Below are 18,610 nucleotides of genomic sequence, written 5' to 3' on the forward strand. Positions count from 1 at the left end.
TGCCCTCACTTGTCATGGCTTCCGCCAGATTTCTATTGTACCAGCGCCCTTTTCCAATATGGCCGTCAGTAGGTCTTGGCCCCGCCCCCGGGGTGGCGCAGTGTCAGGCCGGCTGCTGGTTTGGATTGTTCTAGTAGCAGCAGCGGAGAGCAGGGCGCACCATGAGTCTCACCCCGCAGGTGTACTGGGCACAGAGGCACCACGAGCTGTATATCCGGGTGGAGCTGAGCGATGTGCAGGTACAGTGCTCCCCTATAGGTGTATTACCCTCATCAATCCGTCGCATCTGCAGCCCTGACAACAGGGGTGCACCCCAGCACCCCCATACATAGAAATGGTGTGACCTTGCAGAGGTGCACAGTGCATGCACCCCATGACCTTTTGCATGAACCTCTGGGGGGGGGGGGGTCACTATAAAGTTAGGGGTCCTACTGATGTCAGTGTCATGTCAGGCTTTGGTGCAAAAATGTGTTACTTTTTCAACTTTATGGAAATACTTTATGTATGAAATTGTCTTCTTCTTGATAGTTATGATTGCAATGTTGTAGCTGGAGGCACGCAAGGTATCACACTGGTATCTCAGTACACAGATCTGTCATAGCATTGGTGACACGTTACATATAACCTCAGTATCTTGTGATAGCAGCGTCTGTCTAGGGGTGGATCAGGCAGTAAAGAAAATTCAGAACCGGGGACGGATCAGGCAGTAAAGAAAATTCAGAACCGGACCTTTGAGCAATGGAAGAATCATGTTTTAGTTTACATTCTATCCATTGATTACCTGGAACAGGAATGGCTCCATCCGGAAAGAAGACAAATGGGATCATCCCAAGATATTGTGTACTGATGTTCATGTTAAAACTATGACTCATCCAGCCTACAACTTGTTGAAGGCTAAACATGGTGGTAGTAGTTCATGTGCCCGGGCACACTGCATGACACAGAGGGGAAGTGTTCGCTTGGCTTCTGTATTACCCAGATCTCGACCCAATCCAACATCTATGTTCTGGAAAAATATGTCTCCTTCATGAAGGCCTCACTTTCCAACTTCAGAGCAACCTCCAGAGGTGTTGTGGAGTCTATACATAGTATCAAGTTCTACAACTTTGATACTACTTTAGGAGAATTTCCTAGAACCAGTCCTAATCTGAATTGTAGTAAGCTGTAAATGTATTAAAGGGAACCTGTCAGCATAAATAGACCTAATGGGGCACATTTACCTACCCAGTCCGGAGGAGATCCCGAAAGTGCTTTGTCCGACGACAATGCACTCTGCCGCAATTCAATAAGTTCCTGCATTGATTTCCTGAATGTGTTGCTTCCCTGATCAGGTCCGCCAGAGTTCACCGTCTTCCTCCCGGTGTATGTGCATGTTTTGGGACACAAGTTAAAGCCCGCAGTTTGTCCCAATCCATGGCCCGCCCCCCCTCTCCGACCCCCGATTTATGTGACATGAAAGCCGGCGCAATTGCGTCAAAATCCGATCGCGTGCACAGAAAATCAACTTTGAAGTGAGATGTAAAATGTTTATATGAAGGCAGAGAGGGAGTTGGAGAGATCAGCACAGAAGTCAAGCTCTCCTCACCTCAAATATATAAGCTCAAATATACAAGCTTTCTGTGTGGCAGTCCTACATCCAAGGATATCAGTAACCGGCTCTCCAGAAGTTTGGTGAATGTTGTCAATCACAGAAGATGGGTTGTTCTGTGTTGTGGAGAGCTTGACTTCAGTGCAAATCTCTCCACATCCCCTTGACTTTATAGATCCAATTTACACCTCACTTTACAGTGGATTTTCTGGATTATATCAGTAATTACTTCACAACATATTGGTAGTGGTTTATAAGGTAAATTTTTGCTGACAGGTTCCCTTTAAATAGTGCCCAACTATATCATTGTTACTCAAACTATAGGTCACGGCCCCTTAAGTAGCGATCAACAACCCTAGCCATGGCTGTGATTGCCTAATTAATTTGCCTGATTGGCTGTTCGACGGCCAATCCAGCAATATGTCCGGGTGGCATGGGGTGCACCCAAATCCGTTTGGAATGTTTGGGTAGGCTCATCTCTACCCATGAGGGGTCTTGACAAAATCAGTGGGGTTGCAAGTTTTTTGCTAGAAAGGATGGGATTGGTATTCCAGCAATCTCCATGCCCCGCAGCTCATTGTGGTTTCTCCCACTCTGATCCTGCCATAAATGTCTGGTCTGGGATCAATATACTCCCAGAGAGGTCACCATCCCCCACACCTGTCATACACCTGACCTCTGCACCTTTGCAGTAGTCCCTGAGCTCTGCCCTTAGGCCCCTGTTTCATGTACTTATCAGATATTTTAATTAAAGGGATATTCTCATCCAAGGCACTTATGGTACATCCTATGTGGAATAGATGTGGATCAGATAACCACCTGGGACCTAACCATTGTTTAAATTCAAGGAAGAAGTTTTTTTTTTTTTTTTTTTTTTTTTTTCTTTACTAAGATCATATTGGCGATGTGTGTACAGCCCTGTGTAGTATGACAGATGTACGTTAAGCCTAGAAAATTATCCTTACTGGTGGAACCTAAAACCAGGTGATGTAATGACCACAGATGGCAGAGGTCCTGCTATTGTATACCCTGATACACACTAAACATAGACAAAACCAATAATGCAGGGCTGAATACATCACAGGGGCTTTGTATGTTATTCCAGACTTTACATATGTAGGTTTTGTTTCCCATGGAATCCAGTTTCCTTTCACATTCTCTTAAATGTACAATAAAGGTTACATAATGAACCTCAATGCGGACCGATAAAAGAGATGAGAATTTCTGTGCATTCATATTCTATACCGAGTAATTAATTTAATATTTGTTTTGCAGAACCCAGACATCAGTATTACAGACAACGTCCTGCATTTCAAAGGTAAGCACTGAATCTACACTATTCAGACTGAAGAATAAGGCATATGCCGACCCTGAATATAAGAGGTTTGCAAAATATTCATATATATATATTTTATTCTTCCCTAAGCTTTGGGACATGGTGCTAAAGGGGTTAACACGTACGAGTTTTCTCTGGAATTCCTTGAACCTGTGAAGGTGAAGGTATGTCACGTCTTCATCCAATGCAGATTCTTAATAATAATAATCATTTTTATAGCGCCATCACTATCAGTAGCGCCTTACAGATTCTTATTTGGTTGCGTGGATAAGTAATATTTTCCCGCCTCTTGCGCGGACAGGTTGTACAGCGGTCCACTCAGCGCCATGTGAACCTGACTGTGAAGAAGACTGAGAGCCGCTGGTGGCCTCGATTGATCAAGCAGGAACGCAAACCTCTCTTCCTGGCTCCGGACTTTGACCGCTGGCTTGATGAGTCTGATGCAGAGATGGAGCTCAGGGAGAAGGTGAGAGAAGTTGTCCTCTTTGCATTTCACATTTGCATAGAATTATGAGGAACACTTCAGGCAGCCAGAGAGAGACACAAGGTGTGAAAAAAATGACCCAGCCCTAATTTTGTATAACAATCTCCAGTTATTGCTTAAGGGAACTGTAAGAATGTGCTGACGATGTCATGGATTGGGCTGCTAAAGAGGATTTCCATCCTAGGTTAAAGGAAATCTACTACTTTATGCATTATGAACCAAACATACCTTGAGAATGCTGTAGCTACTGATACAGGAACATATCTTGTTTAATCCCTGAACTGAGTTTTTTTTGCTGGAAAAACAGTTATACAATTATGATAATGAGGCTCTGTTGCTCCCGTGGCTGTTCCGGTGCTTCTCCTCTTACCCTAATTATGTACTGCTCCAGCCTTGTCCTGCCCTGCATAAGCCGAGAATAGGTCATCAGTGTGTTGTCCCTGAATGGCAGAAGTAATCAATCGCTGCACATTCCCTCAGCTGCTGTGTATGAGTCATTCAGCTCAGGTTGATTAGTCCTGTTTGGACAGTTCATGCAGCTCCTGTGTAGGTGGAAGTAATGTGTTTATGTATGCACCCAGCTTTCCCAAGGTCCTGAATTTTAGCAAAACCACTCAGCTCAGGATTAGTGTAGCTACAGCGTTCTCAAGGTATGTTTGGTTCACAATGCATAAAAACAAATGGTAGATTTCCTTGAAAGGGAACATGTTGAGCCTAAAATGCCTCATGAGAGGCCCAATAAGACCAAAATACCTATTGGGTTACAAATGAATGAAGCAACGTATTGATAATCATACTTTGTAGCCTGTAAGGGACACATTTACCTAAAGTGCCCCGAGTGTTTTCTAGAATCTCAGCGCCTGTAGCTGGCATTGACATTTTCAGTCTGAATGATGGCGGGCTGATATTTGAAACTTAAAGGAATTTGTTAAAGAATGACAATTGGTGGCGGCATAGATAATATGTACAGTTATTATTACACAATGGGAAGATGCTCTTGAAATAGATAATGGGGCAATTATTCCCTAGAACTGCTGGAGTTATAAAAATAACAAGCACAAAAAAAGTTACTTCCCAATAATTGCTCTTCATGACATACCCTCCCACGCCAACTACAATATCAGAACATTAGTTAGAATTTTATTCCGCAGTCAGTGAAAGAGTTTATCACGTTTCTAAGTTTTGGGAAAATAAAATCCTACTGTAATTTTACATCAAAAATGAATATTTGTGAAGTCTGTTTAAGTAAACTGACCATTTTTAAATAGTGTCATATCTACAGGCAGCATGTTATAGAGCAGGAGGTGCTGAGCAGATTGTACATAGTGTCCTTTCTGCAGGCGGCATGTTATAGACCAGGAAGAGATGAGCAGATTGTATATTGTGTCCTATATGCAGGAAGCATGTTATAGACCAGGAGGAGTTGTGCAGATTGTACATGGTGTTCTGTCTGCATGCAGCATGTTATAGAGCAGGAGGAGCCAAGAAGATTGTATATAGTGTCCTAACTGCAGGCAGCATGTTATAGAGCAGGAGGCGCTGAGCAGATTGTACATAGTGTCCTTTCTGCAGGCGGCATGTTATAGACCAGGAAGAGATGAGCAGATTGTATATTGTGTCCTGTATGCAGGAAGCATGTTATAGACCAGGAGGAGCTGTGCAGATTGTACATGGTGTCCTAACTGCAGGCAGCATGTTATAGAGCAGGAGGTGCTGAGTGGATTGTACATAGCATCCTGGCTGCAGGCAGCATTTTGTAGCACAAGAGGGGCTGAGCGGATTGTACATAGCGTCCTGGCTGCAGACAGCATGGTGCTGAGCAGATTGTATATGGTATGCTGGCAGTATGTTATAGAAGAGAATGGGATTAGAAAATAAATCAACTTCTCCTGCTCTATAATACACTACCTGTAGATAAGATGCCATGTTCAGGATGACTCTCCTTATCCTTTTCCATATGCCCACAGTATAACAATGTCTTTACCATGGCATTTCTATGTAACTGCATGACACTGTGCACTGTTTCTATAGATGCAATATTGCATTTCCTTGTAGTTATTTCAGCAGAGGAAATGAGTAGCAGCCAGTAACTTCTGTTTTTTCTTAAATTTTTTCGGCATCAGAAGACAATGACTAACAATGTAATGGCATAATATAACAAAGTAATATTTTAGGCCAACATGCCGCCAGTAACTTCTATTTTTGTTGCAGACCTCGGGACAGCATTACTATTAGTAGGCCTCTATAGTAAGAATACATAATGGGAATCTATACCACATGTTGAGACTAAGTGCAGTCCTATGTAAATTTTACTGGCTGAGACCCAGCAGTCAGTCCCTCTTATTTATCTCCTTTGTCATAATCCTGTAGGAAGAAGAGAGAATATCAAAGATAAGGACAGAATCTAGAATCCGGGAAGATCGTAAGTTTGGAGTAATAATCTGTACTAATCTTCTATTACTATTACATCCTCCATTCGGATGAGATGTCTAGTGCTGGGGATGCTGCTGGAGAGAGTTTCCGAATGGGGGGATGAATGAGCAGGGCCCCGAATTCTGGCAGGAAATAGGAAATCAGCTCTGTCAATGGGCTTTTTCCTGTTCTGTATCTATGCAGTATCCCTCCATGTACATCTGATTATGTTGTATGAATGGAAACAGCATGGAGACCCCTGAAGATTTTTCTAGGCATAGGAATAATATGTTTTTTAAATTCTTATACTATATTTTTTTTCTGCAGCTTTCCTTTATGTGAAGCGCGGGTACTTGTTCATGTATAATCTCGTACAGTTTCTTGGGTTCTCCTGGATTTTTGTCAATATGACCGTCCGACTCTTTATTTTGGGAAAAGGTGAGTGAGCTTTAGTATGACTACCTCCTACTCAAACAAGTCCTCATAGTGTCCCCCTATAGTTACTTATAGTTTACATGCTGCAGCACTGTATGTATGTTTATGGTGGAGTTGCTGGAGAAAGGTCTTGTCTATGGCCAGCTTAAGAGCAGTTAAAGGGGTTGTCCAACTACTTTTAAAACTTTGGGCTGGAAAGGGATATTAAAAAATAAATAAATAAACCTTTACTAGTCCTGTGGATAGGGCCTAACTTGCTGATTGGTTAGGGTCTCAGCGATAAGACCCCCACAGATCACCAGAACAGGGGGTCCGAGGTACCTCCGTCGGACTCCTCGTTGCTCCCCGAGATGAGTGGAGCAGCCGGCGGCACATGCTCCATGCTCGGCAATGTTCGTTAGCTCCATAGAGATGAACGGGGCAGCAAAGACTTACACGGCCAGGTGCTCCGCTCATCTCAGGGAACGAACAGGGGTCCAACGGAGGTACCTTGGACCACTCGTTTTTGTTCTCATCACTGAGACCCCCAGGGAACTGCAGTGTAGGCCCTATCCTGTGTATAGGCAGCCTGGCATGCCCACCCACCTCCTGTCCCACCCACGGATACTTGCTGGGACAGAGGACTGGTGGCTGTGTCAGGCTTTCCAGAATTTGTTGAAGCGGAGGTGCCGTGCCCCTGTAAACAAACAGGGGGGCAGCTCTAACGGACCGCAGCGCAGAAGACCGGGAGTGCCGAAGAAGTTAAGTAAAGATTTACTTTAATTAGTCAAACAACTCCTTTAATATACACACGTATTATGTTACTTTTCATGTCATATTTGAGCCTATGTTTAGAGGATACTTTTCGGGATTTTTGCACCGAAGTATTAGTATTATTTTTATTTGCATGTGTGCTGCTTTCTTTCTCATTTATACCTGGTACTACCTGGACTTACATGATCATAAGAAATTAACGTATTAGAGGTTGTCCTCAACATTTGGATAAGTCCTAAATGGTCTTGGACACTTAATTTAGAATAATATAAAATCCCCTGCAAGGTAGAAATAGCTGATTGCAGGTAGTGGAGGTCTTATCGCCTGGAACCCATCCAGTGAACATTTTCTAGTGTCTCTCTATGGCACAACACGTTAGAGGTTTTCTAAATGTCAGTGCTATAAAGAGAAACCGGCACAGATGGCACCAGGAAGCGGAGTCTCGTTGTATCGCTCCTCTCCCCCCATATCTTCCCTGTATATAAAGGAAGCTTTTGTGAAATGGCTCCCAGACATCTGCATTCCTGTATCCTGGAGGACACTTCACAATTACACAGCAGTGCAGGTTGTCCTCAGATGGCCGTTCAGTGTTTGCAAACCTATCTGAGCATCTTTAAGTGTTAACTTTGTGCAATAACCTCACATTACCAGACACTTATACAGTGGCATAAAAATAATTCCATCTCACGAGTGCAATATTCTGGGCATGGAGAGGGTAGTAGCCAAGAACTCCCCTCCTACTTTCTCTCTAAAACTATTTTAATTTTATTATTCTTTTATTTTATGCTTGCTAAAATTGACTGTGGTCTTGAAAAGGATTCCTTTAGTTATATAGCACGCACACAGATTTAGCAAGCTCTGTGTAGCGCTGCGTAATCGGTCCCTCTCCCCAATGGGGCTCACAAGCTAATCAACCTACCAGTATGTTTTGGAGTGTGGGAGGAAACCGGAGGAAACGCACACACACTGCCACACACACTGCCACGCACACTGCCACACACGCACACTGCCACACACGCACACTGCCACACACGCACACTGCCACACACGCACACTGCCACACACGCACACTGCCACACACGCACACTGCCACACACGCACACACACACACACTGCCACACACACACACGCACACATTTTTGCAAATAATTGATATTGTTTATGTAATAAAAAGTAATACAGAATACTTTCTTTATCCTTGTCTAGATATCTGATTGCTGCTATTCTATAGAAAGCTTTGTTGTTAACTTCCTGTAGATAAAAGCCAGTCTATGGTCATGTGATGTCACACAGGTGCACTGCTCATATATATCACACAGCTCTGCTTACTTTCCGTAATGTAATTAGCCGTGCACCTGTGTGACATCACCTGACCATAGACCGGCTTTTATCCACAGGAAGTTAACAACAAAGCTTTCTATAGAATAGCAGCAAGCAGATATCTAGACAAGGATACAGAAAGTATCCTTTTATCCACAGGAAATAAACCATGAAGATTCCTATAAAATGACAGCAAGCAGAGATTTGGAAATTGATACAGACAGTATATAGGAAAATTGTATAACATTTTATTACACAAATACTATCATATTGTTTGCAGAAAGTAGACAACCCCTTTAAGATGTTTCAACGGGGCTGTTCCCTGATTGATGCATATTACCTATCCACATCATAGGTGATCTAATTGCTGGGGATTCATTGCTTGGGTTTCCCAGAACTGGCCATCTGTGTACCCTATTTTGTGAGAAGTAACAATGGAGCTTGGGCACTGCCACTTCATTTAACATATACAGTTAACCTATTACATATTATAAGTATATAAACGGATATAGGGGTATATAAAAATATGGTTAATTTCTGCTATTTTTTTCAATTTCAGATTCCTTCTATGACACTTTTCACACAATGTCTGACATGATGTATTTCTGCCAGACACTGGCTGTTTTGGAGATTATAAATCCCTTAATAGGATTGGTGAAAACCGGAGTTGTGCCAGCATTGATCCAGGTATTATGAGCAATAATGCAGTGTTATGAGCGCTGAATACATGGTCGGGGCTACACATATATTTCAATGTGTTCTCTGCAGGCTATACGCCACAATCCTCTATAAATCTGTTTACCCCATTGTTAAATGGGTCACTTGCAAGAAATCTTTAGCTCTAGGTACATGACAGTATCATGTGCAGCACTAAGAACTAATAGATCCAGTCTTGTGGGGATCTGAAATTCTCCAAAATCCGAGGGTGGAATGACCTTTACTTATCTCTCAAGATGAGATCCTGGAGAAATCTAATAGATACATAGGGGGTCATTTACTAAGGGCCCGAATCGAGTTTTTCCAACGGGTTATCCGAATATTTCCGATTTGCGTTGATTTTCCTTGAATTGCCCTTGAATGCCCTTGAATTGCAACGGAAATCGGGGGCAGTGGCCGTAAAAAAAAAATCCCGATGGATTAGGAAAAACCGGCGCATTTAAAAAAAAAAAAAAAAAAGAAAGTGTCGCTTGACACGCGTTTACCTGCACCCGGGGTAGGACGGTGAACTTCAGTGCATTCCCACGGACTTCAGCGCAGCAGCGACACCTACTGGACATCGGGGGACCTACCTCAGTAAATTCCGGCCGGACCCGAATCCTCCGCAGAGAACGCGCGGCTGGATCGCGAAGGGACCGGGTAAGTCAATCTGCCCCATAGAATTGCATAGAATCCAATAGGTAATAGATTCCTCATATATACATAGAAGGAAAGTCTATGATTTCAGAAATGATATTAACTTGCTTAGGGTCTGAATGTAAATGGAAGCTGAGCTGTAGTTCCCAGTGCTAGCCACTACACAACGGTTCCAGTGCTCAAACTGGTGGCTCCCAAGTGACCCCTTACTGATCTGTTTTATGGATAGGTCATCAATTACTCAAAGATTGAAAACCCCTTCAAACATGACTGCTTACTTCCAAAAACGGTGCGACGCCTGACTATGGTTAGTTCAGGTATTGCTGTTCATAGTGATGGATGGAGCTGTTGCCATACCACCCATGGTCAGCAGAAGAAAGAAGCAATGTTTTTCAACCTTCAGACAACCCCTTTTAAGCGCAGTAGCATTCATCTTGTAAATTGTGTGAAACTGAGCTAATGTCAAGTACATCTCCTATGTCTTTCAGGTGCTGGGGAGGAACTTCATACTTTTTATCGTCCTTGGGCAGCTGGATGAGATGCAGAGTAAAGGAGCAGTGTTCTTTGTGTTCTATCTTTGGAGCACCATCGAGATCTTCAGGTAGGCAGTGGTGAGCGGACCCATCAAAATTTTGGTATAGCCTAACCCGAATTTAAAAATCCTGTTCCGGTACTGAACCCCGACCCCAACCAGTAACACCAAGACTTGATTTACAGGTAGGTCTAAATATCCCATAGAATAAAGTAGCTGGAGATTATTTCTCACTATACCATTAACAGCAGTAAGTACATGGAAGACCTAAATCCAAAAATGCCAAACAACGGAGTAATCAAATAGATCAAGTGTAGAATAATGTTCTAGATCGCTTTCCCTGGGTCCTTTCTGTAACCTTTTTGAAGACAACATCAGCTTCCTGCTATCATGATGTCTCTAAAGGTCCTGTACAAGGGTTCTGCATAATAGAAAGGTTGCAGTAAGCGGGGCAATACAAGCCCTTTATCCATTTTTAGTCTACAGTAATATACAATCAGGAAAAAAGATTTAGACAGCCACCAATTGTGAAGGTTCTCCCACTTAAAAAGATGAGGCCTGTAATTTACACCATAGATGGACTTCAACTATGAGAGACAAAATCAGAAAACAAATCCAGAAAATCACATTGTCTAATTTTTAAAAAATTTATTTTGACATTATGGCGGAAAATAAGTATTTAGTCAATAACAACAATACTTTGTTATATTTCCTTTGTTGGCAATGACAACGTTTTTTGTACGTCTTCACAAGGTTTCTACACACTGTCGCTGGTAAGATGGCCTCCATGCAGGTCTCCTCTAGAGCAGCGATATTTTTGGGCGCTGGGAAACACAAACTTTCAATTCCCTCCAAAGGTTTTTCTCTGGGGTTGAGATCTGGAGACTGGCTCGGCTACTCCAGGATCTTGAAATGCTTCTTATGAAGCCACTTCTTCGTTGCGCTGTCCTTGTGCTTGGGCCCTTGCTGATGGAAGGAGGTTTACACTCAAATTCTAACAATACATGGCTCCATTCATTCTTTCATGTAAACGGATCAGTCGCCCTGGTCCCTTTGCAGAGAAACAACCCCTCGTCATGACGTTGCCACGGTCATACTTCACTGTAGGTCTGGTGTTCTTTGGATGTAACTCCGCATTCACTCTCCTCCAAACATGACTGTTTGTGTTTCTACAAATCGCTTCTACTTTGGTTTCAACTGACCATTTGACATTCTTCCAAAACTCCTTATCCAGATGCTCTCTAGAAAACTTCTGACGGGCCCCGATATGTACATACTTAAGCAGGGGGACACGTCTGGCAGCGCAGTGTGTTACTGACAATCACCTACATTGGTCCCAGCTTTCTGCAGGTCACTAACTAGGTCCCCCTGTGTGATTCTGGGATTTTTGCTCACTGTTCTTGTGATCATTTTGATCACAGAGGGTGAGATCTTGCGTGGAGCCCCTGATGGAAGGAGATTATCAGTGGTCTTGTATGTCTTCCATTTTCTAATTATTGCTCCCACAGTTGATTTCTTCACATATTCAGATTGCAGATTCAGTCTTCCCAGCCTGGTGCAGGTCTGGTGTCTTGTGACAGCTCTTTGGTCTTCACCATAGTGGAGACTGGAGTGTGACTGTTTGAGGTTGTGGTCAGGTGTCTTTTATACTGATAACAAGTTCTAACAAGGACCCATTACTACAGGTAATAAGAGGAGGACAGAGGAGCCTCTTATATAAGAAGTTGCAGGTCTGTAAGAGCCAGAAATCTTGCTGGTTTGTAGGTGACCAAATAGTCATTTTCAACCATAATTTGCAAATAAATACTTTAAAATTCATATGTGATTTTCTGGATTTGTTTTCTCATTTTGTCTCCCATAGTTGAGGTCTACCTATGATGACAATTACAGGCCTCTCTCATCTTAAAGGGAACCTGTCACCAGGAGACCTATTTTTAGCACTCCCCCAGTCCCCACAGAGCATAGTACATACACTGCCAAAGTGTTTTTGTATTAAAAATTGGTTTTACAGAAAAAAAGATATATTATATTGTACCTTTCATTAGCTGTGTGACTAGGCAGTTGCCAAAAGGGAGGGGCTGGAAAGGAGCAGTTCCCCCCCACCCTTGGGAAACATGTGACCTTTTCAAATATATGAATAACTCCCCTCACTCGGGATTGGCTGTAGAGGAGCAGGGGGCGTCGCTAAGCCCAGTGATGGGTGTTTTCATATATTTGAAAAGGTCACATGGAGAAGCTGAATCCCAAGGGTGGGGGGAACTGCTCCTTTCCAGCTCCTCCCAAAAGGCAACTGCCTAGTCACACAGCAGATGCTAATGAAAGGTACCATATAACATATTTTTTCTGTAAAACCAGTTTTTTTTTTATACAAAAACACTTTGCTCTGTGGGGACTGGGGGAGTGCTAAAAATGGGTCTCCTGGTGGCAGGTTCCCTTTAGTGGAAGAATTTGCACAATTGTTGGCTGACTAAATACTCAACCCCCCCCCCCTGTATATTTTGGCTAAGGTTATTGTCCTTGCATTGTCACCAGGTATCCATTCTACATGCTGGCCTGCATAGACGTGCATTGGAAGCTGTTGACATGGATCAGATACACCATCTGGATTCCACTCTACCCACTGGGGGCTTTGTCAGAAGGTAGGTAACAATGGTCACCTGCTTTATGCAGATTGGGAGTGTGATATTTGTATTGCTGTAATCCACATTGGTGGTTTCTATCTAAACAGTAGGGTCTGCAAATGGAAATCCAGCTTTCTTTTCTTTATCTTCCCCCAAATCTGCCATTAAGTTTTTGAGTCATTGAGTTTGGAGGCCCTGGTATACACTTTACATGGTTGTCCATATTGTTTATAAAGAAAGTCCATGTGTAGGGGTTTTTGGAAATTGAAGAAAGTTTGTAACTTGCTTGGGGCTTCAGTCCCTGAAAATCTGACATAAAATCTGACTAGGGTGATATTACTGTATACAGGCAGTCCCCGGGTTACATACAAGATAGGGTCTGTAGGTTTGTTCTTAAGTTGAATTTGTATGTAAGTCGGAACTGTATATTTTATCATTGTAATCCCAGCCAGAACTTTGTTGGTCTCTGTGACAATTGGATTTTAAAAATGTTGGATTGTCATTAGAACCAGGATTAACAATAAAGCTTCATTACAGACACCTGTGATAACTGTTATAGCTGTTTATTGTAGTCTAAGGCTAAAGTACAGTAACTAGGGGTCGTATGTAAGTCAGGTGTTCTTAAGTAGGGGACCGCCTGTATTTTATAACCAAAATTTTGGTTTAGATGAGAAGATTTACTAGGACTAGATGTAGAGGGCCCCACCACAGTGATCCATGTGTTAGGCGGTCACACTGGATATGCTTTGAGCAGCCATATTTGTGTGGATGTGATCTAAACTTGTGTTTGTATCCCACAGCTGTCTGTATCATCCTGTCAATGCCCATCTTTACGGAGACTGGCAAGTTCAGCCTCCAGCTCCCATCACCTCTGAATGTGAATATCAGCTTTGCTGTCTTCCTTTCTATATACTTAGTGCTGTTATTTTTGGGTAAGTTCTTATCATCTTTAACTTTTAGTTTGTTTGATGTTAATCCCTTTGCGCACCACAACATACTATAATGTTGTGGTGCGGCAGGGGGTTATGGAGATGGCTCGTAGGCTGAGCTCTCTCCATACACAGCTGGTGTCAGCTGTATAAAACAGCTGACACCCACCTGTAACTGTCACAGTCAGTGCTGGCAATGATTGTGGCAGTTAACCTGTTAAGTGCCGAGGTTGAACCCGTCCACAGCACCTAACAGAGCATCTGGGCGGTTTCGCTATCTTGGACGGCCAATGGTAGAGATCATCAGTAAAATTACTGTATATTGCAATATAGTAATATTGCAGTATATAGTATGAGTGATGAGACCCTCCAGGTTTAAAGTACCCTAGAGGACCTGAAATAAAAGTTTAAAAAAAAGGATATATATATATATATATATTTTTTTAAGCAAACGAAGTACAATTTGTCCCACAGATAACAAGCCCATATACATCACTGTTATTGGAAAAATAAAAAACTTGTAGCTTTTGGAATGAGAGGAGCAAAAAATCCATTTAGCATGTCATGTGACCAGGGTGATGTCATCTAAGGTCCTTCAACCGCTAACATTTGCAAAAATCTACCCCATGTTTCCACCTGATCACATGAAATCACAGCAGTCCATGGAGACTGCTGTGATTTCATGTGATCAGATACATACATGTGGTACAATTTGAAAATGTTATTCGGGAAAGGACCTAAGATGACATATTTTAAGATCACTGATGCAGTATTTTTCAGTACTCTTTTATTGCATTGTATAATGCCTGTAAGCTTAACACTGACTTACAATCCACAGCAGGCCTTGATAGGTGTACAAAGATCATAGACTGTAGGCCTTCATAAGGCTATAATGATCAACGTCCAGCGATCAACATTGGCAGGGGGTCCTGTGGTGATTGGTGGTACCACTTATAATACAATGCTTAGGAACTGCAGAATCTAAGGCCTTTAAGCATTATAGACAGTCGCGCATGGAGTAAATACCATAATAATAATATTGCATTCATTTACATTTAAAAGTGATTTATGCAAAAAACAAATAATTTCAGTAAATTAATTAATGGACTTACAATGAATATAATAAATAGAAGATAAGCAGATAATTGAATCCTCCGATTTTCTTTTTCTTTCTTTTTTTTTGTATAGGACTCGCCATCAATTTCCGCCACTTGCACAAACAAAGGCGCAGACGTTTGGGAAGCCGGAAGAGAAAGATGCATTAACGTCTGTTAGATTTTATTTGTTTTTTAAGTGGGTGGGCTAAGGATTTATTAGAATTTTTTTTTTTTTTTAATTTTCTTTTTTGATTTCCTGGTTCCCTCAACCTCTCAATCTATTTTTTTTTCCACTGCTGGGACCAAAGGGTTAATAATGAGTGATTTTCTTGGCTCTATGCTATCCCCACGGGGTACTAGATTTGGGCACCATTTCAGCATTGCCACTTGTATATATGTAGCTGAATATTATACCACAGACTATTGGTTTGGAGGTAAAAATTGTCCATAAGGCTGGTGTCAGACTACAGATGGTAAGTCCTGAAGTAAACTGTGTGGGGGACCCGGACTCACAAAATAGTCACCTATGATGCTGTGAGTCACTGCCTCTCTGCTACACTATGGTACTATAATGTAGGCATGCTATTGGGATGGGCCTATAGATAATGAGTAGACAGGGACTTCTAGCATCATATGATGCTGTGACTATGGCCAACATATACTCAGTAATTCATCTGCCGCCTGAGGTTGGCATGAGTCAGACCTAGGTCCCAATGACACATATTTTGACTGAAATGGGCAGAACATGGGCACAACTTGCATGTGAATCTCAAAATACTTACAAATGGCATCAGCAGGTTCTGAGAATGTAGATAAAGGGGTTGTCCACCTTAAAGGAAACCTACCATTTGATTTGATGCAATATGAAGTAAACATCCCCTGAGAATGCTGTAGCTACACTGATGCAGGATCATATCTTGGTTAATCCCTGTGCTGAGTGGTTTTTCTGATAAAGCAACTATTAAATTATGATAATGAGTCTCTGTCGGTTCTTTGGCTGCTTCAGCGCTTCTCCTAGCACATTAATTTTTCACTGCAGGAGAGGATGATGTAATCCTTGGGTTGTGCCTGAAGGCAGAATAATCAATTGCTGCACCATCCCCCAGCTCCTGTGTATGAGTGATCAGTTCTGGTTGATTAGTCATGTCTTGACTAACCTCCATGTGTAATGACAATCTCCGTGTGTAATGTGTTTATGTAGGCAGCCAGCCTGACCCAGCTTTCCCAAGATCCTAAATGTTAGTTTTTTCAGCAAAACCACTCAACTCAGGGAATAAACAAGATATGATCCTGCATCAGTGTAGCTACAGCAGTCTGAAGATATGTCTGGTTCATGATGCATCAAATAAAATGGTAGGTTTCCTTTACGCACATGCCAGCAACTAACTGATATTGTTTGAGTAAAGAAAAGTTAAAATATATGTAAAAATCATTTACTGTTCTCTAGATCTCCGGTCATGCAACAGGAAACTTTATTTTTTTTACTCCCTGTAGATAAACACTGGTCCATGGTCATGTGATGTCACACAGGTGCACAGGGTCGTTAGCATCACACAGGGAGTGTGATATTGTACCTGTGTAACATCACATGACTGTGGACCGTTGTTTATCCACAGGAAGTAAACAACAAAGCTTCCTGTTGCATGACAGCAAGCAGAGATCTAGAAAAACTAAAGAATTGATAGAGAAAGTGTAACTCTTCTTTACACGCACAATATCAGTTATTTGCTGGGACTTTCTTAAAGTGAACAACCCCATTAAGAGATGAATTTAATAACTTTTTCTGGCAATATGTAAAACAACCATTTATTATGTGGATCCAGGGGCATTCAATATGGTGCTGTGCCACCCAAGTCACCTATATGTTCTTGCTGGGTTGTGAAATTTATGAAATATGATGTGATAAATTAAACAAAACCTAAGATTTTTACTTCTCTTCTCTGGATTGAGTATTGGTTGTGTTTAAAAAAATTCTTGTTGGGTGGCAAAATAATATTTCCATGTACCTATAGTACAACCGTACATGGCAGAATACTGCTGGTTAAACGTACTCCATGGAAATCTACCATGAAAATCTACAATGATAAACCTGGGACACTTACTCATAGATCCAGGCACCGGCACTGTGATAATCATCTTATATTTATCATTCATGGCCTCCCTCCTACTAAACTTGACTTTTGAAATTGTTAAAGGGGTTTTCCCTCAATTTCCGCGGGATAGGGCCTAACTTTCTGATCAGTTGGGGGTCTCGATGCCGAGACCCAGAGCCGGCTCCAGATTCTAGTAGGCCCCTGGGCGCCAGTGCCTCAGTGGGCCCCTTTACTATGCCTCCCAAATTCGAGTTAGAGAAAGTGACCCACGGCCCGCTTTTGCCCCCTCCTGTTGCCCCACCATACATTTTTTATGTTACCATGTGTTTGGCTGCTTTTAAAGCCATTATCTTCATTGATGGAAGCGTAAGCTAATGTGTTTACATTTTCACACCTGCTTACACTTCTAGCAATGAAAGAAAACTCTTTCTAAGCAGCCAAACACATGAAAACACATGCGGTGTTATGCATACGTACAAACGTGTGCAGAAAACACTGTGGGCCACATTTATCAAAAGTAGTGCAATAAGTGCAGTTTGCCTGTGGAGCATGCAGGATGCGGCATATTACAGAATACTGCTGCACGGTCCTCATTAATCTGGTACCTCCTGCACTTTTTGGGAAGGGTCACCAACCTTTTTTTGGTGCACTGTTAACATAGAGTGTGCAACGCAATCCTGTCGAGTTGCAGTAAAAATGTGGACCGAACGCCCCTTTATGTGCATAATTTTGTGGTGCAGCGGCTACAGAGCAGCTGCCACACAAAACTGGTGCAGACACTTTATAAATACAAGTACAAGCATTTTAGACAATCAGACAGAAAACTGGCGCAAGAGCTTTAATAAATGTGGCCCATGTGTGAACGCACCTTCAGGGTTATTGTTTTAAAGGAGGGAGGGAGTCAACAGGAAGGGAGACATTGGAAAAGAGGTAGATCAGGTGGCACAGTGGTAAAATAGCAGGGGGCAGAAAGTGGACAATAATTTACAATGTAGGAGGGAGAAAATGATTGGCAGGCATCAGCAGGGTGTAATGACACAAGCCCCTTTAGACTACTCTGCATATATGGACTATAAAAGTAAGAGTTAGGCAGTGGCATGAGAACCTGACTGTCAGGAGCAAGACAGCAAAGGGTTAACTGAAAAGACAGCGGCATGACACCTACCATGCTGTACTCTGGAGCCTCCTCACACAGGGTCACGGGGGTCACCATACATCAGTAGACGGAGGTGACAAGTTCAGCACATGTTGCCGCTGTCAGAGTCCAGCCTGTCTTCCTCCTGCAACTGCTTATACAGCGGCCGGCCGACCCCCGAACAGCGCTGGTGGCTGGGAGGTTTTCACAGCCCATACAGGAACCCGGGCAAACGCTGCACAGGCACTGATGATGCAGAGAGTGACTGCACTCTGCATCATTATTATATCATCGGGGAACACCTCCCCTGCCTCCAGTGGGCCCTGCCAGCTCCAGTGGGCCCCGGCACTTGCCCAGGTATGCCGGGTGCTGAAGCCGGCCCTGCCGAGACCCCTGCAGATTGCGAAAACGAGGGGGCCAACGGATGGAGTAGACTGCCGCGCATGACCGTTCTGCTCCATTAATCTCTATGGAGCTGACGGAGATCACTGCGTGCGCCCGTCTGCTCCATTAATCAGACAG

At 42.7% G+C, this 18,610-nt stretch overlaps 1 protein-coding gene across 1 annotated transcript; it reads left to right on the forward strand.

Annotated features, from left to right (window-relative positions):
- The first annotated feature begins 82 nt into the window (after positions 1-82).
- HACD3 (3-hydroxyacyl-CoA dehydratase 3) lies at positions 83-16,790 on the forward strand. The gene is made up of 11 exons (XM_072148670.1): positions 83-239; positions 2,864-2,906; positions 3,015-3,088; positions 3,226-3,390; positions 5,779-5,830; positions 6,148-6,258; positions 8,888-9,015; positions 10,170-10,282; positions 12,746-12,852; positions 13,635-13,766; positions 14,952-16,790. Exons 1-11 carry the CDS (start codon positions 162-164, stop codon positions 15,026-15,028), a joined length of 1,080 nt encoding a protein of 359 aa, XP_072004771.1. The 5' UTR covers positions 83-161; the 3' UTR covers positions 15,029-16,790.
- The last annotated feature ends 1,820 nt before the right edge of the window (positions 16,791-18,610 follow it).

This window comes from Engystomops pustulosus, chromosome 4 (genome assembly GCF_040894005.1).
Source record: "Engystomops pustulosus chromosome 4, aEngPut4.maternal, whole genome shotgun sequence".
Lineage (NCBI taxonomy): Eukaryota > Metazoa > Chordata > Amphibia > Anura > Leptodactylidae > Engystomops > Engystomops pustulosus.

Coding starts and splice junctions, on each gene's coding strand:
- HACD3 (XM_072148670.1), top strand. CDS start 162: ATGAGTCTCACCCCGCAGGTGTACTGGGCACAGAGGCACCACGAGCTG. Junction 10,283..12,745: donor AGCACCATCGAGATCTTCAG/GTAGGCAGTGGT, acceptor CATTGTCACCAG/GTATCCATTCTACATGCTGG. Junction 13,767..14,951: donor CTTAGTGCTGTTATTTTTGG/GTAAGTTCTTAT, acceptor TTTTTTGTATAG/GACTCGCCATCAATTTCCGC.